This window comes from Aethalodelphis obliquidens, unplaced genomic scaffold (assembly GCF_003676395.1).
Source record: "Aethalodelphis obliquidens isolate GAN/ISIS:26980383/991018 unplaced genomic scaffold, ASM367639v1 scaffold26, whole genome shotgun sequence".
Lineage (NCBI taxonomy): Eukaryota > Metazoa > Chordata > Mammalia > Artiodactyla > Delphinidae > Aethalodelphis > Aethalodelphis obliquidens.
The window spans coordinates 494,441-516,874 of NW_020837970.1; the positions used below are offsets into that span (position 1 = coordinate 494,441).

General features: G+C 36.5%; 1 protein-coding gene across 10 annotated transcripts in view; it reads right to left on the bottom strand.

Annotated features, from left to right (window-relative positions):
- Positions 1 to 22,434, bottom strand: part of ATOSA (atos homolog A) — an 87,245-nt gene that overhangs the window by 20,355 nt on the left and 44,456 nt on the right. For 6 of the 10 annotated variants that reach the window (XR_003436338.1, XM_027123056.1, XM_027123054.1 and 3 more), the window contains exons 4-8: positions 20,348 to 20,399; positions 4,419 to 4,603; positions 3,257 to 3,459; positions 2,851 to 2,976; positions 224 to 2,072 (exon numbers count right to left, since the gene is read on the bottom strand). Coding sequence is in view for 9 of the 10 variants with exons in the window: in XM_027123056.1 (XP_026978857.1) it covers positions 224 to 2,072; positions 2,851 to 2,976; positions 3,257 to 3,459; positions 4,419 to 4,603; positions 20,348 to 20,399 (2,415 nt within the window). In the remaining variant the exon portion in view is untranslated. The remainder of the gene's footprint in view (positions 1 to 223; positions 2,073 to 2,850; positions 2,977 to 3,256; positions 3,460 to 4,418; positions 4,604 to 20,347; positions 20,400 to 22,434) is intronic. The other 4 variants (XM_027123059.1, XM_027123057.1, XM_027123062.1 and 1 more) reach the window with 2 other exon arrangements.

The following is a 22,434-nucleotide window of genomic DNA, read 5'->3' on the forward strand; positions in this document are numbered from 1 at the left end:
CAGCAACTGTTCACAGTATTAAAATAAACAAAAAAAGGCAACAGGAAGAATTTACCTAGCATTTGCTCTGAAGTGGGCGGGTTATTTACAAGGATGTTTATTATATCAGACAGTGAGTTCTATAGATAATGGGCATCTTGGGCCTAACTAGATCTCCTGTAAACAAAGTTCAAACCATAACAAATGTTTGAGGATTACATTTGAAATGTTAGATATTACCTACCAATACCTCTTTATTTTTCAGGCGTTCACACGTAAACAAACAGTCTTTTATATTCTTCCTCTGAGAACAGTTTTGAGATTTTTCATCAACTGGATCTTCTTTCTTATCCTGTTCATTGTTTAATTGGTTTGGCTTTTTGCATTTGAAACCTTCACTATCTTTATTGAGGTAATTTTCTATACTATTAAGTTGAGTATTTTGTTCGCATGACTTAGGCTTTTTTGAGTTTTTATCTGAGCACTCATTTGCATGTTTGTTCAAATATCCAGACATTTCCAACACAGTAACATTTATTTTCGAGTCATTTTTTTTTGAATGATCAAACTGGTGATTGTTAAAAGATTCTGGATTATAATTTTCATTTATTATTATTTTGTCCTTATACTTATTTGTGCACATCTGTTTGTCAATACTGTTACATTTTGAATACTGTTTATTGATTTCATTGTCAATTTCTTGTTCCTTAAATTGACACTCAGAAAGTGTGTTTTCCAATCTGATTGTGAAATCTAAGTTATCTTCTTTGCAAAGAGACATATTTGAAGGAGTCATTAAACCAGTGGCTTTGTTCTGTGTCTCTTGAAATGTACTTTGGATTTCACTAGGATTGTTCTGATGCAGATTTCTTCTTGTTTGAGGTTTCAAAGAAGGCTTGACATTACTATTGCATTTAAAAGAACTAAAACGTTTATTAGGTGTTAAGTGTTTCCCTTCACTGATGTTATCTAACAAGGAAAATTTTGTATCAGAAATGGAAACAGAGGTGTCATCCTTGTTCTTCTTCAACAAATTTCTGTCTTCATAGGAACTCCTAAACACTTTAGAAGGAACTGAACTGGAGTCCTGAATGTTGAATGATTGCCGGGGCATGTGAGGTGCTGTTGGATCAATGTGCTCCAAGTGCTGAGCAATCCTTGCAATGACATCTTGCCGCTCCTGGAGTAAAGAGCTTATCAAAGGATTAATCTCACCAACAGACTGATCAGAATGAAGACCATTAGAAATGCAAGTGTCACTTCGAGGAGTTTCTGGTTTTACTCGAATTTTCCCTTCATTGGTGTCTTCTGAGGAGGTGAGCGCTGGATTACCAAAAGAAATGGAGAACGTTTCTTTACATTTTCTCACATTTTCATTTTCTTGTGAAACCCGGAAAAGCTTTGAATTAAGTGAACTAGATTCTTGTGTATTAAGTGGATGTCCAGAAACATGTGAAGTGCTTGGATCACAATGAATCAAATGCTGAGCTATTCTTGCAATAACTTCTTGTCGCTCCTGAATTAAAGAGCCTATTAAAGGATTAGTCTCACCAACTGACTGCCAGGAACTCTGGCGGCTAGATTCACTAGAATCAATCACTGAAAATGATTTTAAAGTTCTCACTGATGTTTCATGTGACTTTTTATCTCCTATACCACTGAAGCCCAGAATATTGCCTTGAGATGTTCCATAGTCAGATTTACCACTAGTGCCCGGATATAGTTTGACATTTTTGACAGCTGCAGTATATTCTGGAGTTGTGCCATTTTTTGCATGTAATATTATGCTTTCGGGTGCCATGGTCCAAGTTTGTTTGCTACACAGACGCTGTGAACTGTTTGTACTACATTGCTCTGCTTCAGTAGAATTTCGGTGCTGATGGGTTTTAAGTTCATGGTCTTGAACTCTTTTCTCAAAAAGGCCAATATTAGTGTGAATACTACAGGTCAAAACTGGATAATTAGATTGTCTGGGCAAGGACTGAACACTGACTTTCAAGGCCACATTGTGAGACACATTGGGAACAGGAAACACATGTTCAATTGGAGTTTGTGAAAAATTCCACTGTAGGTCTACATCAGCAGCACTGATTCTAGAATCACACAGAAAAAAATGGAATCAGTGGATTATAAAACATATCATTATTATATGTTATTTAAAAAATGTTAAACAGTCATATACTTATCTTTGTTTGCATTAATTACTATTGAGATTTTATTTTAACCTACTTTACCATGCATGTCATTCTAACAAAACCAACATAAATAGATTATACCTGGAATAGAGACCATCTTCTTTTTAAGAACACCATTCTATTAAAGCATTAAAGCTCAAAAATACTATAATTTAAAATTTGTTGTCAAAACAGAAAAAAGGACTTTCCATTTACTACTAAATAAATGGATTCAGCTAATTCTGTTGCGCATGGTGATTAAGAGATACTCTCTATCTCACGGCCACCTGCCTAAAGAGACAGTTAAGACAGTTGTTCAGCAGCCTGTGTGTTTATAATTTTCAGGATCTAAAAATTAAGTCTACCATTATGGAAATTCAGCAACCCAGAAAGTTTTTCCACTTTATTTATAATGGTGGTACATTCTCATTGTTAGTTCTGTAAAGTAAGCTAAAAAGTTCTCTGAAAACTATTCTACACCAGATTTAACCCAAGAAGCAAAATGCATATTGAGTCATATCTAAATTTCTCCAACTTGTTTTGAAAAACAAGTAAAGTTTTTAATTTTTAATTTCAGTAAATTTTGTCCACTTATATTTAGAAATGAAGGATATAAACTGCCTAAAAGGTAAAATGTCATTCAGTAGCTAACCACTGTAGCTGAATACACATTGTCCTTTTTCTGCCCTAGACATACCTGTAAATAATATTTCGTGGAATAGCACCATGAGAAACACTCAGCCAAGCACTTAATTGAGAAAAAAACACAAATGAGCGGACAGCCAATAGGAGAGTCTTCTCTTCAATAAATCGATCGCCACTCCTAAGGGAAGTAAAAAAGCATCATCTAAATGTCAACAAGTACAAAATGGCTAAATTTTAGAAAGATAAAAGCTGAAATAAACATATCACTCAGGACATGTGCTTTCAAGAGTATAAGAGTGCATTTACCAGTGTCATTTGAAGTCACATAAGTACTAAATATGTAAATTTTACTACATAAATAGAGGGACTCAAAGATATGATATATTATTAAAATAATTTATAGAAAGTAATGGAAAACCTGATTTACAAAGGACAACTTCAAACTCAGTTCAACTTACTGTCGAGGAACTGGCTCCAATATCCATCTTTCTAATAATAACGCATCTTGCTTAATTGCAGGATCATTTAGATCAATCCCTTCTGTGGTGGGCCCATCGTCACTGTAGCAGCAATCTGGTAGTAGCATCACTTCCACCATGATTGGAAGGTTATTCTTCCACAATAATGCGACCTCAGACCTAGTTCGTCGGGCTTGGCGACACTTGGAGAAGATGGAGATAAGCAAAATGGCTCAAGAGCCCACCCAATTTTATATTTAAATTTGAAAAATATAATTGTAAAGCAGATATCTGTATGAAAATGAGTTGCCTATTGCAGGGCTCAGCTCAGGCTTGTCTGCCTATTTAGGTTTCCTCATTAAACAATGCATCAGCACTAGGAGCTCTAGAGTGTGGGGATTAGTAGCAAACAACAATTAAGATGCAAATTTTCTCCGGGGAGGATATCTTTGCTCTATTTTGCGGAAAAAGAACTGCCATGCCCAATGTCTGACAGGCCGCAAGATGGCCCAGCCTCGCCTCATTTGTTAATTACATCATCATTAATTAGAGGAAAGATTCATTCTAAGATCAAAATATTAAAAACTCATTTTCATTAAACACTCAAAGTAGACAACATTTTTAGAAGTTTAAAATTTTGGACTACAGTTAAGAGACTAACTGGGAGGAAAATCCTTACAGCAAATTATACGCTACATATCAAAATAAATATTTTTAACAGTATTCTACAAAAACATTAATGATAGCAAAAAGTATCCTCCCATTAAAAAGGGGAGGGATATAAGAGGGAAAGTGATTAATGTGGGGAAAATAATTATGAACATCAATCTATTAAATAAACAAGAACACAAAGTTGATGAACCGGGGCTGAGACTAAAACTAAAGAAAAGCTAATTCATAGTAACAAAGATAATCTTAAATCTGGTGTGTGTGGAGGCAGGTATGAAACTGGCTGCCCACCTGCCTGCTGATGGAAAAGCCTTTTAGAGCCTTGTTCACAGCCAAAATTATTAGCTGCAGTTCAGGATTAGTACCTTTTCTTTATGTTGTGACCAATTTTATACTTAAATGTGAACATTATAATTGTGATTTAACAAAGTCAATGACAGAATTTAAACAGGTTTATATAAAAGATAAAAAACATTCAAAACACAGTTCTCACCTGGGCCAGCTTATCACTACATTCATGTTTGCTAGTTACTGGGTAACAGGACTGTGCTGGAGGGCAATGGAAACTTTCCGTCCGACCTTTAACAGAACATTCAGGTGTTCGTCCTTCTGTTATTAACAAGGCCAGAGAGACCAAGAACTCCTCTGCATCATATTCAAAATATTCATCCAGACTATCTGGTATCAAAAAAAAGAAAGAAAGAAAGATGGGTCCTTGCTTTAAGGTATTCTTGACAAGAACTCTTTTTTTTTTAACATCTGTATTGGAGTATAACTGCTTTACAAGAACTCATTTTTTTATGTCTAAAATAACTAATACCATAGCCCAAATTCAAGTATATTCACTAACAAAGAGTGAAAAGAGAATAAAAGTGAGGCAATTAAAATACAATAAACCCTTGGTACTTCCCTGGTGGCGCAGTGGTTAAGAATCCGCCTGTCAGTGCAGGGGACAAGGGTTCGAGCCTTGGTGCGGGAAGATCCCACATGCCACGGAGCAACGAAGCCCGTGCGCCACAACTACTGAGCCTGTGCTCTAGAGCCCATGTGCCACAACTACCGTGAGCCACAAGTACTGAAGCCCACGCTCCTAGAGCCCGTGCTCTGCAATAAGAGAAGCCACTGCAATGAGAAGCCCGAGCACCGCAATGAAGAGTAGCCCCCCCTCACCGCAACTAGAGAAAGCCCGTACGCAGAAACGAAGACCCAATGCAGCCAAAATAAATAAATAAACAAACTTATTTAAAAAACCCAATAAACTCTTAATTCACAAGGTACAGAAGTCAGATGATGATGGATAATTCAAAATTTCATTTAAGACAAAGCCGGTTAAAATTACGGCATAAAATTGTTTTTATGTAAACTTCAATTAAAATGTTTAAGATTTAGGAGTACATTTATAATCTTTTAGATAATGATATTTTTGGACATCAAATACAATAGTTTTCACACACAAAACTTCGCCAATAGCCAAAAGGTCAAAATGTCTTATTAGGTCATATAAATATTTTCAGCTAAGACGTTTTATTACTGTTATTAAATATTAGAAAAAGAGGCAGATACAAATGTATGTTTCTCCCTTTCTCTCCCTCTCCCTTCCTGAACTAGTTCCTTGTTCTCAGAGCCCTAATTCTGTGATGTGGACACTCACAGCCACAGGGTCCTTCTCTTTCCTTGCTATGCAGTGGTAGTAGTTTCAGAGGAAGAAATTTTATAATTATCCAACAGGAGATGCAGGCCTGTATTGCAATATATGAAGTGTGATATTTTTTGGTTACTAGGCAGTTCCAAACAATCTAACCTGCAGATGTTTCACTTAGATATATTAAATTAAATTTTTTTCACAAGTCCTCCAATTTTAAAAGCACGGTTAGTCTTTAAAACTGTTAACCTGCTATGCAGGTTGAACATGCATGCATGTGTACATGCACACACGAAATTCAATTTATAGTGCAAACTTGAAAAGGTTGCTTTCTCTTATCTCTGCCAGCTAAGCAACACATATTTTAAGTGCCTAGCACACTGTAGTAGGTGACAAGGGGACACAAAGTTGTACTGCGCATAGCTAATAGTTTCAGAGGATTTGATTCAGGGACGATTTTTTAAAACAATAGAACACTGAAGCATATAATAAATTCCAAAGAAGTTCAGATAACAGTGGTAAAATTTTGCCAAAGAGGTAGATGTTAAGCTGAACCATGAGAGAGAAAGTGCAACTTGAGCGGAGCATTTGTACAAAAACAGTGTAGAAAAGGCAGGACTGGAGCCTGATTGTGAATAGCCTTGAAGAGTATGACGACGAGTGCCTATTTCTAGCCTCAGGAAGGCCTTACCAGGAAAAGAAGGAGTCTTGAGAGCCAACTTGATTGAGCTGGTATTTTAAGACCATTCAGTCCCTAAAATGACCATTTGCAATATATAAAATAACAGCCAGCACTTAGTAATGTTGTTAGGCATTGCCAGTTCTCACTACTTTCTATACATTAACTCATTTACTCCTCAAAGCACCTCTAGAAGGGACTATTACCACCATTTTTATAGATAACCGAAGCATAGAGAGGTTAAATAACTTGCCCAAGATCACCCAGCTAGGAAGTTGCAAAGTTGAAATTTGAACCTACACAAGTCTGGTTCTAGAATCTGAGTCCCTAACTACCCCACACATGCTTCCTTTCACTGTGGCTACAAATTTTGCCTTTATATACTTTAATAGACATTTGTAAAAATATAAATAATATGTATTCAACATATATTTTAACAATATATTTTGGAATATTGTGGTACAGGATTTGTTTCCAGGAAAAGGACCATAATTTATAATAATGTGCCAAACTGGGGGAAAAAAAGAGGTCTCAACTTTCAACTTCCCTCCAGGAACCAATTAGGTCATAAGCCAAGGGTCTCCTGTGGTCTCCTGGGACTCACTGAGTTAAACCATGGTGTCCTTCAGAGGGAAGCAAAAGACATAAAAACAAATCCATTCAGACCTTTCTCTGATGGTTCTGTGGGTTTTCAAGGCTAGCTCAGGCTTGCCATGGGCTGGCTACATGGGATGATTTTAGCTCCCGGGAGATTTCTCTGGGCTCATCCTTTTTCCTCTCTCGGACTGTGGGGTAATCCTGCAGAGCTAAGAATTGTGGCAGAGCAGTGGCTCTTACACTATGGAAAGCTGAATGATGTCAAGATGTCAGTTACTCCATGTGAGTACCAAGGATGGTTCACAGCCTAAGTAATGTCTCATATATATTTGGCAGTATTTTTTTTAAATTATAATTTATCTCCAAAACCCTAGCAGGATATCCATTGACAGATGAATGGATAAAGAAGACGTGGTACATATATAATACCATGGAATATTACTGAGCCATTAAAAAGAAAGAAATAATGCCACCTGCAGCAACATGGATGGACCTGGAGATATCATACTAAGTGAAGTTAAGTCAGAGAGAGAAAGACAAATATCATATGATATCACTTATATGCGGAATCTAAGAAAAAAAATGATACAAATGAACTTACTTACAAAACAGAAACAGACTTAGAGAATGAATTTATGGTTACCTGGGGGAAGGGTGGGAAAGGGGAATGAATTTATGGTTACTGGGGGGAAGGGTGGGGAGGGGGATAGATTGGGAGTTTGGAATTGACATGTACACACTGTTATATTTAAAATAGATAATTAACAAGGAGCTACTGTAAAAAAATAAAAAACAACCCTATCAGGAAATGGCTTACTCATATACTAGAAATTACCAAGTTTAAAGTGATAAAAATTAAACTGTTATACACTGTAAAGCAACTATACTCCAATAAAAATTTTAAAGAACTGTTACGTGATGACAACCTTTAGGAACTTGTCAGGAAAAATTTATGAGTGTCTGAATTTTAATAAATGAGAATACTAAATCACAGTAGTCATTAGAAAAGTTGCATTATTAAAATTTTGATAATTTCAATCTCTAAAACCTCTGCCATAGCGCAGAGTTTACTGTAATAAAGAATATGACTAAGGAACTGGGAAATTTTATGTCATACTAAAGAAAATTCATTAGATCCGACGATACTTTGAGGACATAGCTTACTCAAGAAATAAGGTATAATTTTTGGGTCTCTGAAAACAATTTACTCTTTACAAAAACAAAAAGTGCTGCAAATCTAGACAAATACGGGCTGCTAAGGCTTACCTACTAGCTATACATTTTAAAAGAGATAAATTATTTGATGTAAAATATAACTTTGAAAAGAACAGAAAGGATGTTATAAGTTGTCACAGGCTATCAATGACAATTGACAGTGGGAATTAATCTATCAAATCATAGTCCCTCTGCCCCCAAAACCTCAATGAGGATAGTGCTTACACCACAGTCGGACTAGAAGCCATGACCAGACTAGCTCCTTTTTTGTGGCACACTCTTCTGGCTCCGGAGTTCAGCCATCTTAAAGTTCTTCATCTGTTCTCTCCAACAAAAGAGGTTAATAATTTGGCCACTGGGAAAACCTTAAATAATCAGAATGACCCATAGGTGAAACAGACTAACTTGGGAAGTAAATTCTTCATCACCAAGGCACAAACAGACTGATAAACAATTGCCAGGGGTGTGGTTGAAGGGATTTAGCTGTCAAGTGGAAACTGAATTAGACTTGCAGTGGTTCTTTCAACCTTGAGAGTCTATGAATCTCTGTTCTTCAGAAGTACTTCATAAAAAACCTAGGGGAGAGACCAGAACCACCACTTCCTTCTTGGGAGGCCCTAACCAGGAGCCCCTCTCAATCAGAACTCATCATAAACACTTAATGGTGGTGCCTCTGGATCCTTGATTTAAAACAAAAACCTAGGATACTTCAAAGCTCTGTCTCAAGGAAACAGAAGAAGGTCCTTCCTACCATTGGGCTGCTGTATATACTGTTCAATGTACTTCTAAAGCCTGCCAAGGTAGTAGATTGCACCCCCCTCATATATGGAATAAAATGGCAAGAGAAGCATGAGAACCCCTGGGGGATTGCCAAAAAGAAAGTTTCTCTAAAAATAACGTCCTTTCAAACTTATGATGGACAATCTAATAATATGAATAAAAATTATTCCATGAATTTATTCCAATGAAATAATAGAACAAGTACACAGAGATGAATGTTGAAGGATATTTATTAAAATGTTTATACCAGTCAAAAATAATTGTAATCAATCTAAATGTCCAACAAAAAGGGACTGGTTAAATATACTGTGGTACAGTTTTATCTAAAATAATGATATAGATCTACTTTTGACAAGGAAAGATTATCTACATCATAAGTGAAACACAACTCTCAAAAGAATGTTATGATCACGTGTTTGTGGAATTACACATGCATAGAAAGATATACATGCAACAAAATATTATCAGTCTTATAAAGCAAACACACAAACACATAAACTAAATTTTAAATAAATTACTATTCTCTGACTGGCATTAGATAAATGATAAAGCCTATTAACTGAAAAATAATATGTAAATAAAAGAATTACATAGTGTCATATATTTTAATTAGAGTTATTGTTTTGTAAAACCCCTGCTAAGGAGATCATAGTCTGGTTACTCAGTAGAGGAATTTGTGAAGACACACGTAAGTAACAGCACACTGGTTCTGGTGTTGAAAAATTAGAACTTAGCAGTTTGAAACACTTTTCTGCTTTGCTTTGCTTTCTTTTTTTCTCTTTATAAATAATCTTTTAAAAATAATTAGGTAAGAACTAGCACCTCAAACTGATAATATGAGAAACATATGGATGAATCTGAGAAAGGGTGTTAAGAATTAGTAGAAGAGGTTATGCTCAGAGAATTGGACTCTCAGTTGATATTACCAGTATGTAGGTATGAAGATGGTGCTAAGTGCCATGCTATAATTGCAAAAATTGAGAATAATTATGTAAATGCTTTATACTAACTGTTGAGGGATGGCTTTTCTGAGCAGATAACATTTAATTAAGCCAAGGTCTGAACAAGGAACAAGCAATTCAAATATCAGAGGAAAGAGCATTCTGAGCAGCGGGTCTAAGGTGACAATAAAGGAGTAATGTCCCAGGAACTAAAAGGTGAGTAAGGCTGGAATGGCAGTAGCAGAGAGGGAAAGTGGTAAGAACTATAGTTTAGAATGGTGGGCAGGGACTACATCACACAGGATTTTGAAGCTAGGGCAAGGAGTTCAGATTTTATCCTAAATGCAATGGGAAGTCACTGGAGGGTTTTAACTAGAGAAGTGACACGATCTGATTTACTTTTTTAAATGATCGCTCTGACTGCTATGTTGATAACAGAATAGGGGAAAAAGAATCAGAGTAGGTATACTAGTTAGGAGGTTGTTGTTTTCCAGGGTTGGGGATATAGTTTTGGGAATCATTGGCATTTGGATAGTATTTAGAGTGAAGAGTTACCTAGAAGCATGTAGAGGGTATTCATGACAAAGGCCAGAGGCACTCTAAGAAGTAGAGATCTGTTAGAAGATGATGAACCAGCAAAAGGAGCTGGTATATGTCAAGTATGGTATCATGGAAGCTGTGAGAAAAAAAATGTTTCATGGAGGGCATGGCCAATGGTCTTAAACACTAGTGAGGTTTAATAAAATATAAACAAAGAAATGACCACTGTATTTGACAATAAGGAAGTCATTGGTGACTTTGACAATAGCGATCTCAGTAGGTGGTGATGATGGAAGATTAGATGTGACATACATTGTCAATTATTCTGAAGGGTACAGATGATAAATACAAAAGCCTACTTTCGTAGTCCTCTCTTAACGCAATGGCAATTCATGTATCACAATATAAGTATTACACATGCAAAATCATCACTCATACAAAATTGTCGCCAAATCCCAAAAGGGAATAAGAGAAGTTCCCTTCTAAGTCTATGGTACAGGGGCAGGAGATTCTCCCTCTTTATGGTCCTAAAATCCAGTGACTGAACAAGTCACTAACTTGTTCTTCAAATTTCTCTTGAAATTAAACCTTCCTTTTTAACCTCAAAACAGTTACCAAGTTAGATTCCTATTACTTTACACATAAATTACTACACCAGTCTCCTAGCTATGGTCTAGGACTCTAGGCCCTTTTTTATTCATCTTGCGCCCTGATGCAGATTAATCTTCCCGAAAGCCATTCCATCACATTCCTCAAAGTTTTTCTGTTTGTTGTTTGTTTGTTTTACTGGCTCCCTAACTTCCTATTAAACCCAGTGTGAACTCTTAAGCCTGACATTAGGGCCAGCGCCACTGTATAGAGGTAGCTACTCTGGCTGGGCATTGCCAGATTCTGATGTGAACACTGCCTCTTGAAGTTATACACTGAGGTGACCCTGCTTAAGACTCCACCCACCTCTGGTTCTTAATCTCATCTTTTACTGCTCTCTGTGTTCTACCCAAACTGCTGTGTATACCACGCTCTACTCATTTCTCACCCTGTACCACTGCTTTTTCTTTCTGTACTGCTAACTTTAGCCAACCCTCTCCCAACTGCAGGCACTTCCAGAGTTACACTAACCCATCCATTTCTTTATAAAAATATTCTTAATATTTCATAGATGTTTATCTCCTAATGGGTTAAGTTCTACATACATTGAAATATTTTTGGTTTCTCATTTATATGTTCCAATCTCATAGGTATGTGTTGAGTGTTTCTGTTTTAAGTGAGAATTGTAAAGGACCTTAGAAATCATGTGGCCTAATCTACCTTACTTCCAGATGAAGAGAGTAAGGTAAAAAGACATTAACTTTCTTGCTTAAAGTTGTATGCAGTATGCATACTGGAGAAATCCAGGTTTCTTCATTCCTAGTGCAACTTGACTTATACACCATGAGAAGTCTTTAAGCAGAGAATAAAAGACAAAGCTGACTTTAATGACAAGTGCAAAAAATAGTGGCTGTGGCTATAAATGAAAGCAACTTTATATCTGTACTATTATTTTATTAATACTAGTGATACATAAATATTTCCACTGTCAGAAGAGTACCTTCAAACACAAAAATATTCTCTGTTTTTGTTAGCCAACAACAAAGCTTAAACTGAATTTAAAAAAATCCTCAGCACTCTATTATGAAAAAGGCAAGTGATCTGTAAACAAACTTATCATGGACTGACTTTAAAAGCTTTCTAGACGTGTGTGGCTTAAATTCAACCAAGTATTTCTGCTGTACATCTACAGTAACCACCAAAATTCAAAATTATGATTAAAACAATGAATATTCTGAGGTTCTATCTGAAAAACAAAGTCATGTGTATGTTTTTATAATAATCTAGCTCTTTGAAAATTGGCTATAAATTTTAATTGTCACGTAATACAAACATTCAGTTAAACAAAGATGATCATTATCATCTTGAGTTGTGGAGTGTTTTATCAAGTGCTTCCTCATCTTAATTCTCATGATGTAGCATAAAGTAATAGTTAAGAACATGAACTCTGAGGTCAGGCAAACAGTTCTGTTACTTGCTAGTTGTTTGGCTTTGTACAAGTTATAGCGATACAACCTCTCTTTGCCTTAGTTTTTAAAAAATCTATTAAATGGCAATAATAGTAGTATTGACCTTCAGAGGGGAGTTAATAGGTTGTTATTTGTAAAATATTTAGAATATTGCCTGGCACATAGTGAGCACCATACTGTTTCTTTTTTCTTTTATTTTCCATCTAACGTTTCTTAAATTTAAAATAAAATAGGGACTTCCCTGGTGGTGCAGTGGTTAAGAATCCTCCTGCCAATGCAGGGGACACGGGTTCGAGCCCTGGTCCAGGAAGACCCCACTTGCTGCGGATCAACTGAGCCTGCAAGCCACAACTACTGAAGCCCACACGCCTAGAGGCCATGCTCCACAACAAGAGAAGCCACCACAATGAAAAGCCTGCACACTGCAAGGAAGACCCAACACAGCCATAAATAAATAAATAAATAAATAAATTTATTTTACAAAATGAAATAAAACAAAAATAAATGCGAAGGCATAGGTTTTTCTCTCATTTTACAGATGAAAAAACTAAATTTGTAAAATCATTTGCCCAAGGTCACAAACAGTATCAGTAAGTAGAGAACCATCTGTAGGAGCCCACTTTCCACTACCAATAGTTCTTAATAATTCTCAATTATGAAAGTTCATTCTTATTTTTCATTTCACACAAAAAAGACTCATTTTTAGGGTAGAGGTTACCCTACCAACTCAGGGCATAGATTCTAGAAATCTCCTCAGATAGACATATCTTCAAGGATTCCTGGTATTAAAAGAATTTGGACAGCTATTCCTTTCTCTCCTTATGTCTCCCAAGTTTAAAGGTTTCTCAATTTAGATATCATGGAAAAGGTCTGGATCATGCAGTTCCAGAAAGAGCAAGAGGATACCCCACTTAAAAACATTATCCTTATAATGCTTGGCAAAACTGTACAATTACATCTGCTTATAAATAAAATGTTTCAATGTTCTGTTTTGTGCATTCAAAACCACTTAGAGTTAATTAAAACCAAACTTGGTCCCTCTGTCATCAAAGAAAAATAAGCAGCTTCTGTGGGCAAAACTACAGGGGATAAGTTAAAAAGTGGGGCGAGGTGGGGGGAGTCTTGGCTTTTGTATAGAATTCAGGAGTAAGAACTCAAAGGAACCTTCAAGAGTATGTATTTTCATTAATCTATAGATGAAGAAATTGGACTTCAGAGAGTAAAGTGACAGCTCAGACACACAGAGCAATATAATGGTAACGTGAGGCCTTAAATCAAGATCTCCTATGTATATAAAATGTTAAAAATCTGAGGACTTATTTCCAAGTCTCATCCAGGGTGCCTACCTAAACTCTACTCCCCAATTAGTCCAATTCCAATACTGGCTCAGGAAAGAATAATGGATGGAGACTCAGCCTCAGGTATTTGTTGGCTTAGCATCAAGATCATTCTTACAGCTCATTCTGTATTGGTTATCCAGCCTGTGAATGCTGATTCTGGTCCTTACTGTAAAACATCTTGATGTTTAATTCCCAATCTCTGTTTTCCTTTGAATTCTAACTGGACTTCCCAGTTTACACGGTTACTATTCTGCAATCTTGACAGAATTTTCTTTGTTTCTCTGCTCATGCAACCACTCTGAACCCTGTCTTTCACCACTGAGACATGAGGTGCTTACCTATCTCAGGACTGTTTCCTCAATATCTATTATATCTGATAGGGATTCCTATATGCCATGGCTACCCAAACTAAACCTGACACTTTGAAAGCTGCAAAAGAAGAGTTGTGAATGAGTTGGAAAACCAAAGGGGGAAGGGAAACGGGTTAAAAACCTTAACTAAGGAGTACACTGTTACAAACTGTGTATTTTCCAATGGAGAAACTGAAAATCTGCCAACTTTTTTCTAGTCCCTGATTTCAGTTAAATTTCAACTCAGGCGGGAAGCAGACACAGAGGGAAATCCTCTCATAAGCTTCATGGGTTCCTACTGCAATTCTTAATCTACTCTAATGGCCGATTGTCTCTAATTAGATTATAAACTCTAGGCATGCAGGAGCCAGGTCTAACACATCCATCATTCTATTACCAGTGCCTAGGACAGTGCCTGGCGTATAGGAGATGCTCAATGAATACATAAGCAAAATGAAAGAGTGGTTAAAGTGTAGTTATTTAACTAATTAATAAGATCTCAGTTGCAGATCAACTTGAGATCTATGTTAAAGTATGACCAACTCTGAAGAATTCAGGTATTATAGGACAAGTGACCTCAGATTATTAGCCCTCTAACAAATGGCAGATTGAAGGTGCCAGGACATCAGGCAATGCACAAGAAGTTCTTTTAGCTTTTATTTTACTACATTTTTTTAAAAACAGAATTTAACTTATTCACACTGACATTTCAATAAAGAGTTGTTAAAACACACACACACACACACACACACACACACACACACACACACACACAGAGACACCACTAAAATGATTATATTCATGTATGTTCCTGGGCCTCAATCATCAGTATCTCAAGAGACATTCCAATTTGACAGCCAGTTCTGCCATCTGATAGTGTATTCTCTAAAATGTTGAAAGCAGGTAATTTTTGAGGGTCAGATCTTACAGATATCTTCACACTAAATCTCAGAGAAACCAAAGGAAAAGCCTTGGCTAATTCTCTAATCACTAATTCTCTATCGTTAACAATTAGCACAACTAGTATAACCAATGGAAATGGACTAAAGGAAGGCAGGCTTAGTGATCTGACGGGTGAGAATTAGGACTTTCAATTATTTTCAATGCTCCAAAATGTTTCTTAAATTTTTCTAAAACTGCTCATGTTTGTAGACATTCTAACAGGCTCAGAACTGGTGTTTTGAAATTTTCATATATATACACAAAAATTTAATTATTGTGAACAAAATCAATACAAAATATTCATTCCATCATTCTTAGATATTTTAAGATTAATAGTATTTTCTAAAGCACTTTGAACTTCTTGAAACAAGGATCTAAATAACATTAAAAGACAAACAGTTCTAGTTCTAAAACTAAAAAAGAACATAAGAGAATTCTGGAAGCATAGAAGGTGCTCCTTTGATATGAGCTATGACAAGCCTGTGTACTCAGAACTCAGCCCATACTGAGTTCCTATGTTCCCTAAATTACTTACAGTCAAGTAATAAGTACTAACCCTTTTCCCACCTTTGCAAGTATTGCATAATAAAAAACAGCAATCACCTACCAATTTGAATTTGTTTACCACAACTATTAAATAAATTACAGTAACAAAAAATACAATGCTATGTAGTTTTTTAAAACACTATCATAGACTATATTAAAACTTTAAAAAAGGCATATATTTTATGCCATTTAAACTGCTCAGATGATTATATTATAGGTTAAAAGCTTGCATAACAAAGAAATATGGCATTTATGATTAGTATTTACATATCTTCCATCAAAATAATTTTTAACTAAAAGTGCTACATAGGCATAACACAAAAGAAACAACTCTTTATAGTAGTAAAACAATTGGTGAGTTCATTAAAAAAAATTCAATCTAATTTATGCAATACTTACTACTGAATTTTTCACCCAGTTGTTAGCAGATAGATATTGTCTAGGCACAGAAGAGTAAATAGAGTTCACCAGAAGCCAAGGAAGGTAAAGCTTGTACTTCACACAATTCTGCAAGGCGACTCTCTTCCCAGAGGACTGTAATTGGCTGCCGTAACAGACATCTTTTCCTCTACAATCCGAATTCCCAACTACACAAAGCCTCTAATATGTAAGTGCCATCCACATTCCCCTCCTGGCTCCTTACCAATTCAACCACAGTAATTTGGTTGGAGATAAGGAAAGTTTTAAAGAAAACAATCAGAAAAGAATAGAAGGATAAGTAACTAAGAATTGTGATCAAAATAAAGAGAAAAAAAGGAGGAAAGGGACAGGGAGAAATAAAATAGACAAAGAAGAAAGAATAAACAAGAAAATAAGATGGGGCGGGGGGGGAAATATAAAAGGAAAAATAAAGTATACAGAGTAAGAGTAGAGTTAGAGGAAGCTGAACAGATGAGGGAGGGAAAAACTTTTCAGGGGAGCCATCACTTTCTGTTCTAATTGTTCCTTAGACTCTTTTCCTAAACTCCCATCTTTCAAACATTGCAAAGTAGGCTTCCCTGTCTTCTCACACATGTTCTACTAGCACCCCTAAAAGGAGCCCCAAATTTGTTAGGTAGTTGTATACCCATTGATTAAAAACATTTTAAAGTAGAAAAGGCCAATTCAATCTGGATTTCAGTTCACAATAGTGTTCAAAAGGTACAGAGCTTCAATTTAGTGAGCATAAAATATTAACTGTAACCTAGGCAAGTTGCTGTCTTAATTATTTCTCTGGTAACTAAGAGATGATTTATTGTTTGATAACCATATTGCTTATAATAATTTTTCTGTTGGTTTTAGATAAATGATCTTAAAGATTAATTTTTCTAAAGGACACATAATAAGCCAAAATTATAACTGTGAATTTTAAACCTGAAATATTAAAATTTTATGTTCTTCTATAGAACTGTGATGGTTCTAAACTGTGGCCTAACTTCGAGGAAAAAATTGGCTTTATGATCAAGTAGATGTAAATTCAAATACTGAGTGAATCTAGGCAAATTAAAATAATTCTTTGAGAAATTTCTGAGAAAAAAAAGACTCTGCCCTTTGATCTCTGGCATACACTGCTATGGTAGGAATTATCAAATTAAATTTCAGTTATTATTTTAACCTTAAACAGCAAACCTCATGTAGTTGACAAATATTTATTTATTTATTGACAAATATTTAAAAACCCACTATAAATTCACTGCTCTTTATGGTCAGAAGACATTCTTAGTAAAGTTTTCATACAAAGGGCCAGAATATAAATTAATTATTGATTTCAGGCTGTATTTCCTTCATAATGTATTTGATCCAAGGAATGCTATGAAGCATAAAACCTTCCCATCTCCAGAAATGAAATGAGGTTATATACAACATAACTGATGGTCAAAGTGAAAATTAAAATTCATGTAAAGATCTAAAAATAAAATTAACCTTTAATAACTAATTTCGTAACTGCAACACGTAAAACATTCACTGCAGAATTTGATTTTACTGTTTTCACAAAGACAGTAGGATCCAGTGAGGACAGTCCTGGGCAAGTTCAGGCATGTCACTTAATTTCTTCATTTATACAATGATAATGGTAAGTGTCAGGGGAGAAAGGAACTTCTTCCCTCTACCTGGGTTGGGTCTCTGTACACAGGGAGAGCAGGACTTTACCACAACTCTTATCTTCCACCAAGGAACATACTGGGGAGAAACGCATGATTTCTATATTCATCCATTTTATGAATTCTTCCACAAGGCCAGTAGGATGGCTGACATGACTGGTTTGATTTTGGTAGTCACTGTGCTATTTCCAGTCAAAATGGAGTATCAGGGACTTGATTTACCCACACACCTAAACCACAACAAAATACAAACAACTGTTTCCAGACACTGGACAACAGACAGTGTAAGACAGTGATCTCTGAGAGAAAAATAAACAGGTGAGCTCTAAACTGCCCAACTTTAATGCCTGGAGAACGTTTCCAGGCCGAAGGACAGGGAAGGAGAAGGCAGATGCAATCCAGCAGTCTCCCTGAATCAAGCACAAAAGAACTAAGGGAAAGGGAAGTTAGGTGGCTAGAGTCACAGGGCAGAGTACCAGACAAGGGAGAGTAGCACAAAGAAGGTGAGCTCAGGAGAAATAGAGAAGGAGTGAAAGAAGAAAACTGTCAACCTGGAATTCCTGAAAAACAAACAACCAAACAAAAACCTTAGACCCAGAAAAGCTGAAACAAGTTTATCACCAACAGACCCTCACTATCAAAAATGGTAAAGGAAATCCTTCTGTCAGAAAGAAAATTAAACCATTTGGAAATCTGGATCTACACAAAGAGAACTGGAAATCATAAATATGTAGGTAAATAAAAAATAATTTATTATTTGTTTTTAAATCGCTTTTAAATAGAACTATTTAAAGGAAATGTTGAAGTATTTGAAGGTAAATACTTCAAAGTATTTGAAGGTAAACTGTGACAAGTTAATTATTGCATACTTTAAAGTAACTACTGAAAAAACAAACAAAACATACCCCCATAAAACTAATTATAATTAATAAGTTAACAAAGGAGATAAAATGAAATTATTCAAAAAAACCCCCCAAACTGTCAATCCAAAAGAAGACAGAAAAAGAAGGATAAAGGAACAAAGACCAGATGGGACAAATAGAAAGCAAATAATAAGATGACAGATTTAATCCCATCCATATCAACAATAACCTAAAATGTGAATGGTCTAATTAAAAAGCAAGGATTGGGCTTCCCTGGTGGCGCAGTGGTTGAGAGTCTGCCTGCCGATACAGGGGACACGGGTTCGTGCCCTGGTCCGAGAGGATCCCACATGCCACAGAGTGGCTGGGCCCGTGAGCCATGGCTGCTGAGCCTGCGCGTCCGGAGTCTGTGCTCCACAGCAGGAGAAGCCACAGCAGTGAGAGGCCCACGTACCGCAAAAAAAAAAAAAAAAAAAGCAAGGATTATCAGATTGGTTAAAAAAGCAAGACACAACTGCATACTACCTATAAGAAATCCATTTTGAATATAAAGACACAAATAAGCTAAAAGTGAGTGCTAACACTAGCCAAAAGAAAGCTGGAGTGGCTACAGTAATCAGATGAAACAGATTCCAGAGCAAATGAACTTGCAAGTGATAATGGTGGCCATTTCATAATGATAATGAGGCCAATCCATCAAGAAAGCATAACAGCCCTAAACATTTACGTACCTAAGAAAATAGCTTCAACAAGTATAAAGTAAAAATGATAGAACTGTAAGAAGAAACAGACACATCCACAATTATATTTGAGATTTCAACACCCACTTTTTCAATAATCAATAGAACAAGTAACAGAAAATCAGTAAGAACATAAAAATCTTGAACAGTACCATCAATTTGACCTAATTGGCATTTACATTACACTCCACTCAACAAAAGAAGAATACACATCTTTACTAGGTACACATACAACATTTACCAAGACAGACCATATTCTGGGCCACAAAACAAGTCTCAATAAATTTAAATAGTTTAAAATCATCCAAAGTGTGTTCTCCAACCATAATGGAATTAAATTAGAAGTCAGTAAGAGAAAGATAGCTGGAAAATCTCTAAATATTTTGGAAGTAAATAACTGGTGTGATTTCAATAGTCACTGGACCACCTCTTTACTCTGAAGTGAGGTTTCCAAGTTTATGGACTGAAATGTGTCCCACCACACCTCCCCCGACCCCCAAACTCATATGTTGAAGCCCTAACCTCCAATGTGACTGTATTAAGAGACACGGCTTTTAGAAGGCAATTAATGTTAAATGAAGTCATCAGGGTGGGGCCGTAAACCAATAGGATTGGTGGCCTTACAGGAAGCGGAAAAGAGAAATCTCTCTACCTCTCTTCCTTCCCCTCCCACCTCCCCCCTTTCCAAGCACATGCACCAAGGAAAGACCATAAGGGCTTCCCTGGTGGCGCAGTGGTTAAGAATCCGTCTGCCAATGCAGGGGACACGGGTTCAAGCCCTGGTCCGGGAAGATCCCATATGCTGTGGAGCAACTAAGCCTGCACTGCACAACTACTGAGCCTGCACTCCAGAGCCCAAGAGCCAGAACTACTGAAGCCTGTGCGCCTAAAGCCTATGCTCTTCAACAAGAGAAGCCACCACAATGAGAAGCCCGTGCACCACAACGAAGGGTAGCCCCCACTCTCTGCAACTAGAGAAAGCCTGCGTGCAACAACAAAGGCCCAATGCAGCCAAAAATAAATAAATTAATTAATTTTAAAAAAAGGGGAGACCATATGACCACACATCAAGAAGGCATCCATCTACAAGCCAGGAAGAGAACACTTACCAGAAACCAAATCAGCTGGCACCTTGATCTTAATACTTCCCAGCCTCCTTAACTGTGTGAAAATGAAATTCTGTTGATTAAGCCACTCAGTCTATGGTATATTGTTATGGCAGCCCAACCTGACTAATACATCAAGGATAAAAGCCAGGAATCTGCCTCTATATTTCCTGTTCTTTGCTGAAACTCAGAGGGTGTAGTCCTGCACCTTGTTCCAGATTTCTAGATAAGGCATGCTGGAGCCAGTGCCTAAAGCCTACATGTTCTCAATTAATAAAAGAGGGAGTAAAAATACCAGGCATAAATGGGTTTCCAGAATCCTTGCACTTGGAGAACCACAGGGTGCATGCCTGGTTTAATAAAGTGATACTCTATTTCTCATTCTATTGATACCATCAATCTTGTGTGTATATACTTGCAGTTGGAAAGGAGAAATGGTAGTTAGTACTATGAATCCCTAGCAATTATAACTATCCAACCATCTTACATAATTGTCATGATGATCAGAAGTGAGGTATGCCAAACACTGATTCATTAAATTAATCTTACTCAAAGGAAAAAAAACCCCTTCTGTTCGAGGGCATGGCTACTTAATGAAGTCAAGGTGGGGGCAAGAGGAGAAAACTGAGAAAAGAGTGAGGAATAAGGGGAAAAGAAAAACAAAAGTAATGATAAATACATGTAGAATTCACTAAGTACAACATCATATTCTACTCCCCCCTACTACCTATACATCTCCAAACCCAAATCTGCTCTTTCTCTTGAGTTCCCTATATAGTCTAACATTATCGATGCTTAACTGCCCAAGCCAAAAACTTGGCAATGGAGTCCTATAAACGGCACCACCTAAACAGCTCTAGCCACTTTTCTTCCTCACTCTATGGCCCCTACCTATACTACCAATGGCCATATGGGGACTTCCCTGGTGGTCCAGTGGTTAAGACTCTGCGTTTCCATTGCAAGGAGCATGGGTTAGAACCCTGGTCAGGGAACTAAGATCCTGCATGCTGCATGGCGTGCCCCAAAAAATTAATAAATAAAAAAATAAAATAAAGAAACCGTTAAAAAATACATACTTTAAAAAATGTCCATATGTTACACACTAGTGTGTATAAAATAGATAACCAACAAGGACCTACTGTACAGCACAGGGAACTATACCCAATACTATGTAATAACCTATAAGGGAAAAGAATCTGAAAAAAGACTATACATATATATATATACATATAACTGAATCACTGTGCTGTACACCTGAAACTTATATGATATTGTAAACTATACTTCAATAAAAAAATTTTAAAAAATAGCCATATGTTAAAAAATACCTCCTGTAAAATGCTATAAAAAAATATGTATGTATTTCACCAAGAGTGAACCCTAATGTAAACTATAGACTTTTGGTGATGATGTGTCGATATAGATTCATCGACTGTAACAAATGTACCACTGTGTCATGGGGTATTGATAGTGGGGGAAGTTGTGCATGTGTGGGGAACAGGGTGTATATGGCACTCTGTACTTTGTGCTCAGTCTTGCTGTGAATCTAAAACTTCTCTCTAGGGACTTCCCTGGCGGTCCAGTGGGTAAGACTCCGAGCTCCCGATTCAGGGGTCCTGGGTTCGATCCCTGGTCTGGGAACTAGATCCCACATGCATGCTGCAACTAAGAAGTCTGCATGCCACAACTAAGAAGTCTGCATGCCGCCACTAAGAAGTCCACATGCTGCAACTAAAACAGATCCCACATGCCGCAACTAAGACCCAGGGCAGCCAAAATAAATAAATAAATATTTAAAAAAAATAAAACTTCTCTCTAAAAAAAAGTTTATTAATTAAAAAATATTTCCCTTCTATAAAATGCCAGAAAAATATTCTTGGTGTTTTTTTTTTACTTTCTGCAGATTTAAAAAAATAAAAATCAATACTGAAAATAATCTATTCACTTATCCCAAAATTGTACTTAAGAAGTTTCCCTCAGGAAGCATGAATTATGAAGACAAAAACAAAAATTACAGGGGCTTCCCTGGTGGCGCAGTGGTTGACAGTCCACCTGCTGACGCAGGGGACGTGGGTTCGTGCCCCTGTCCG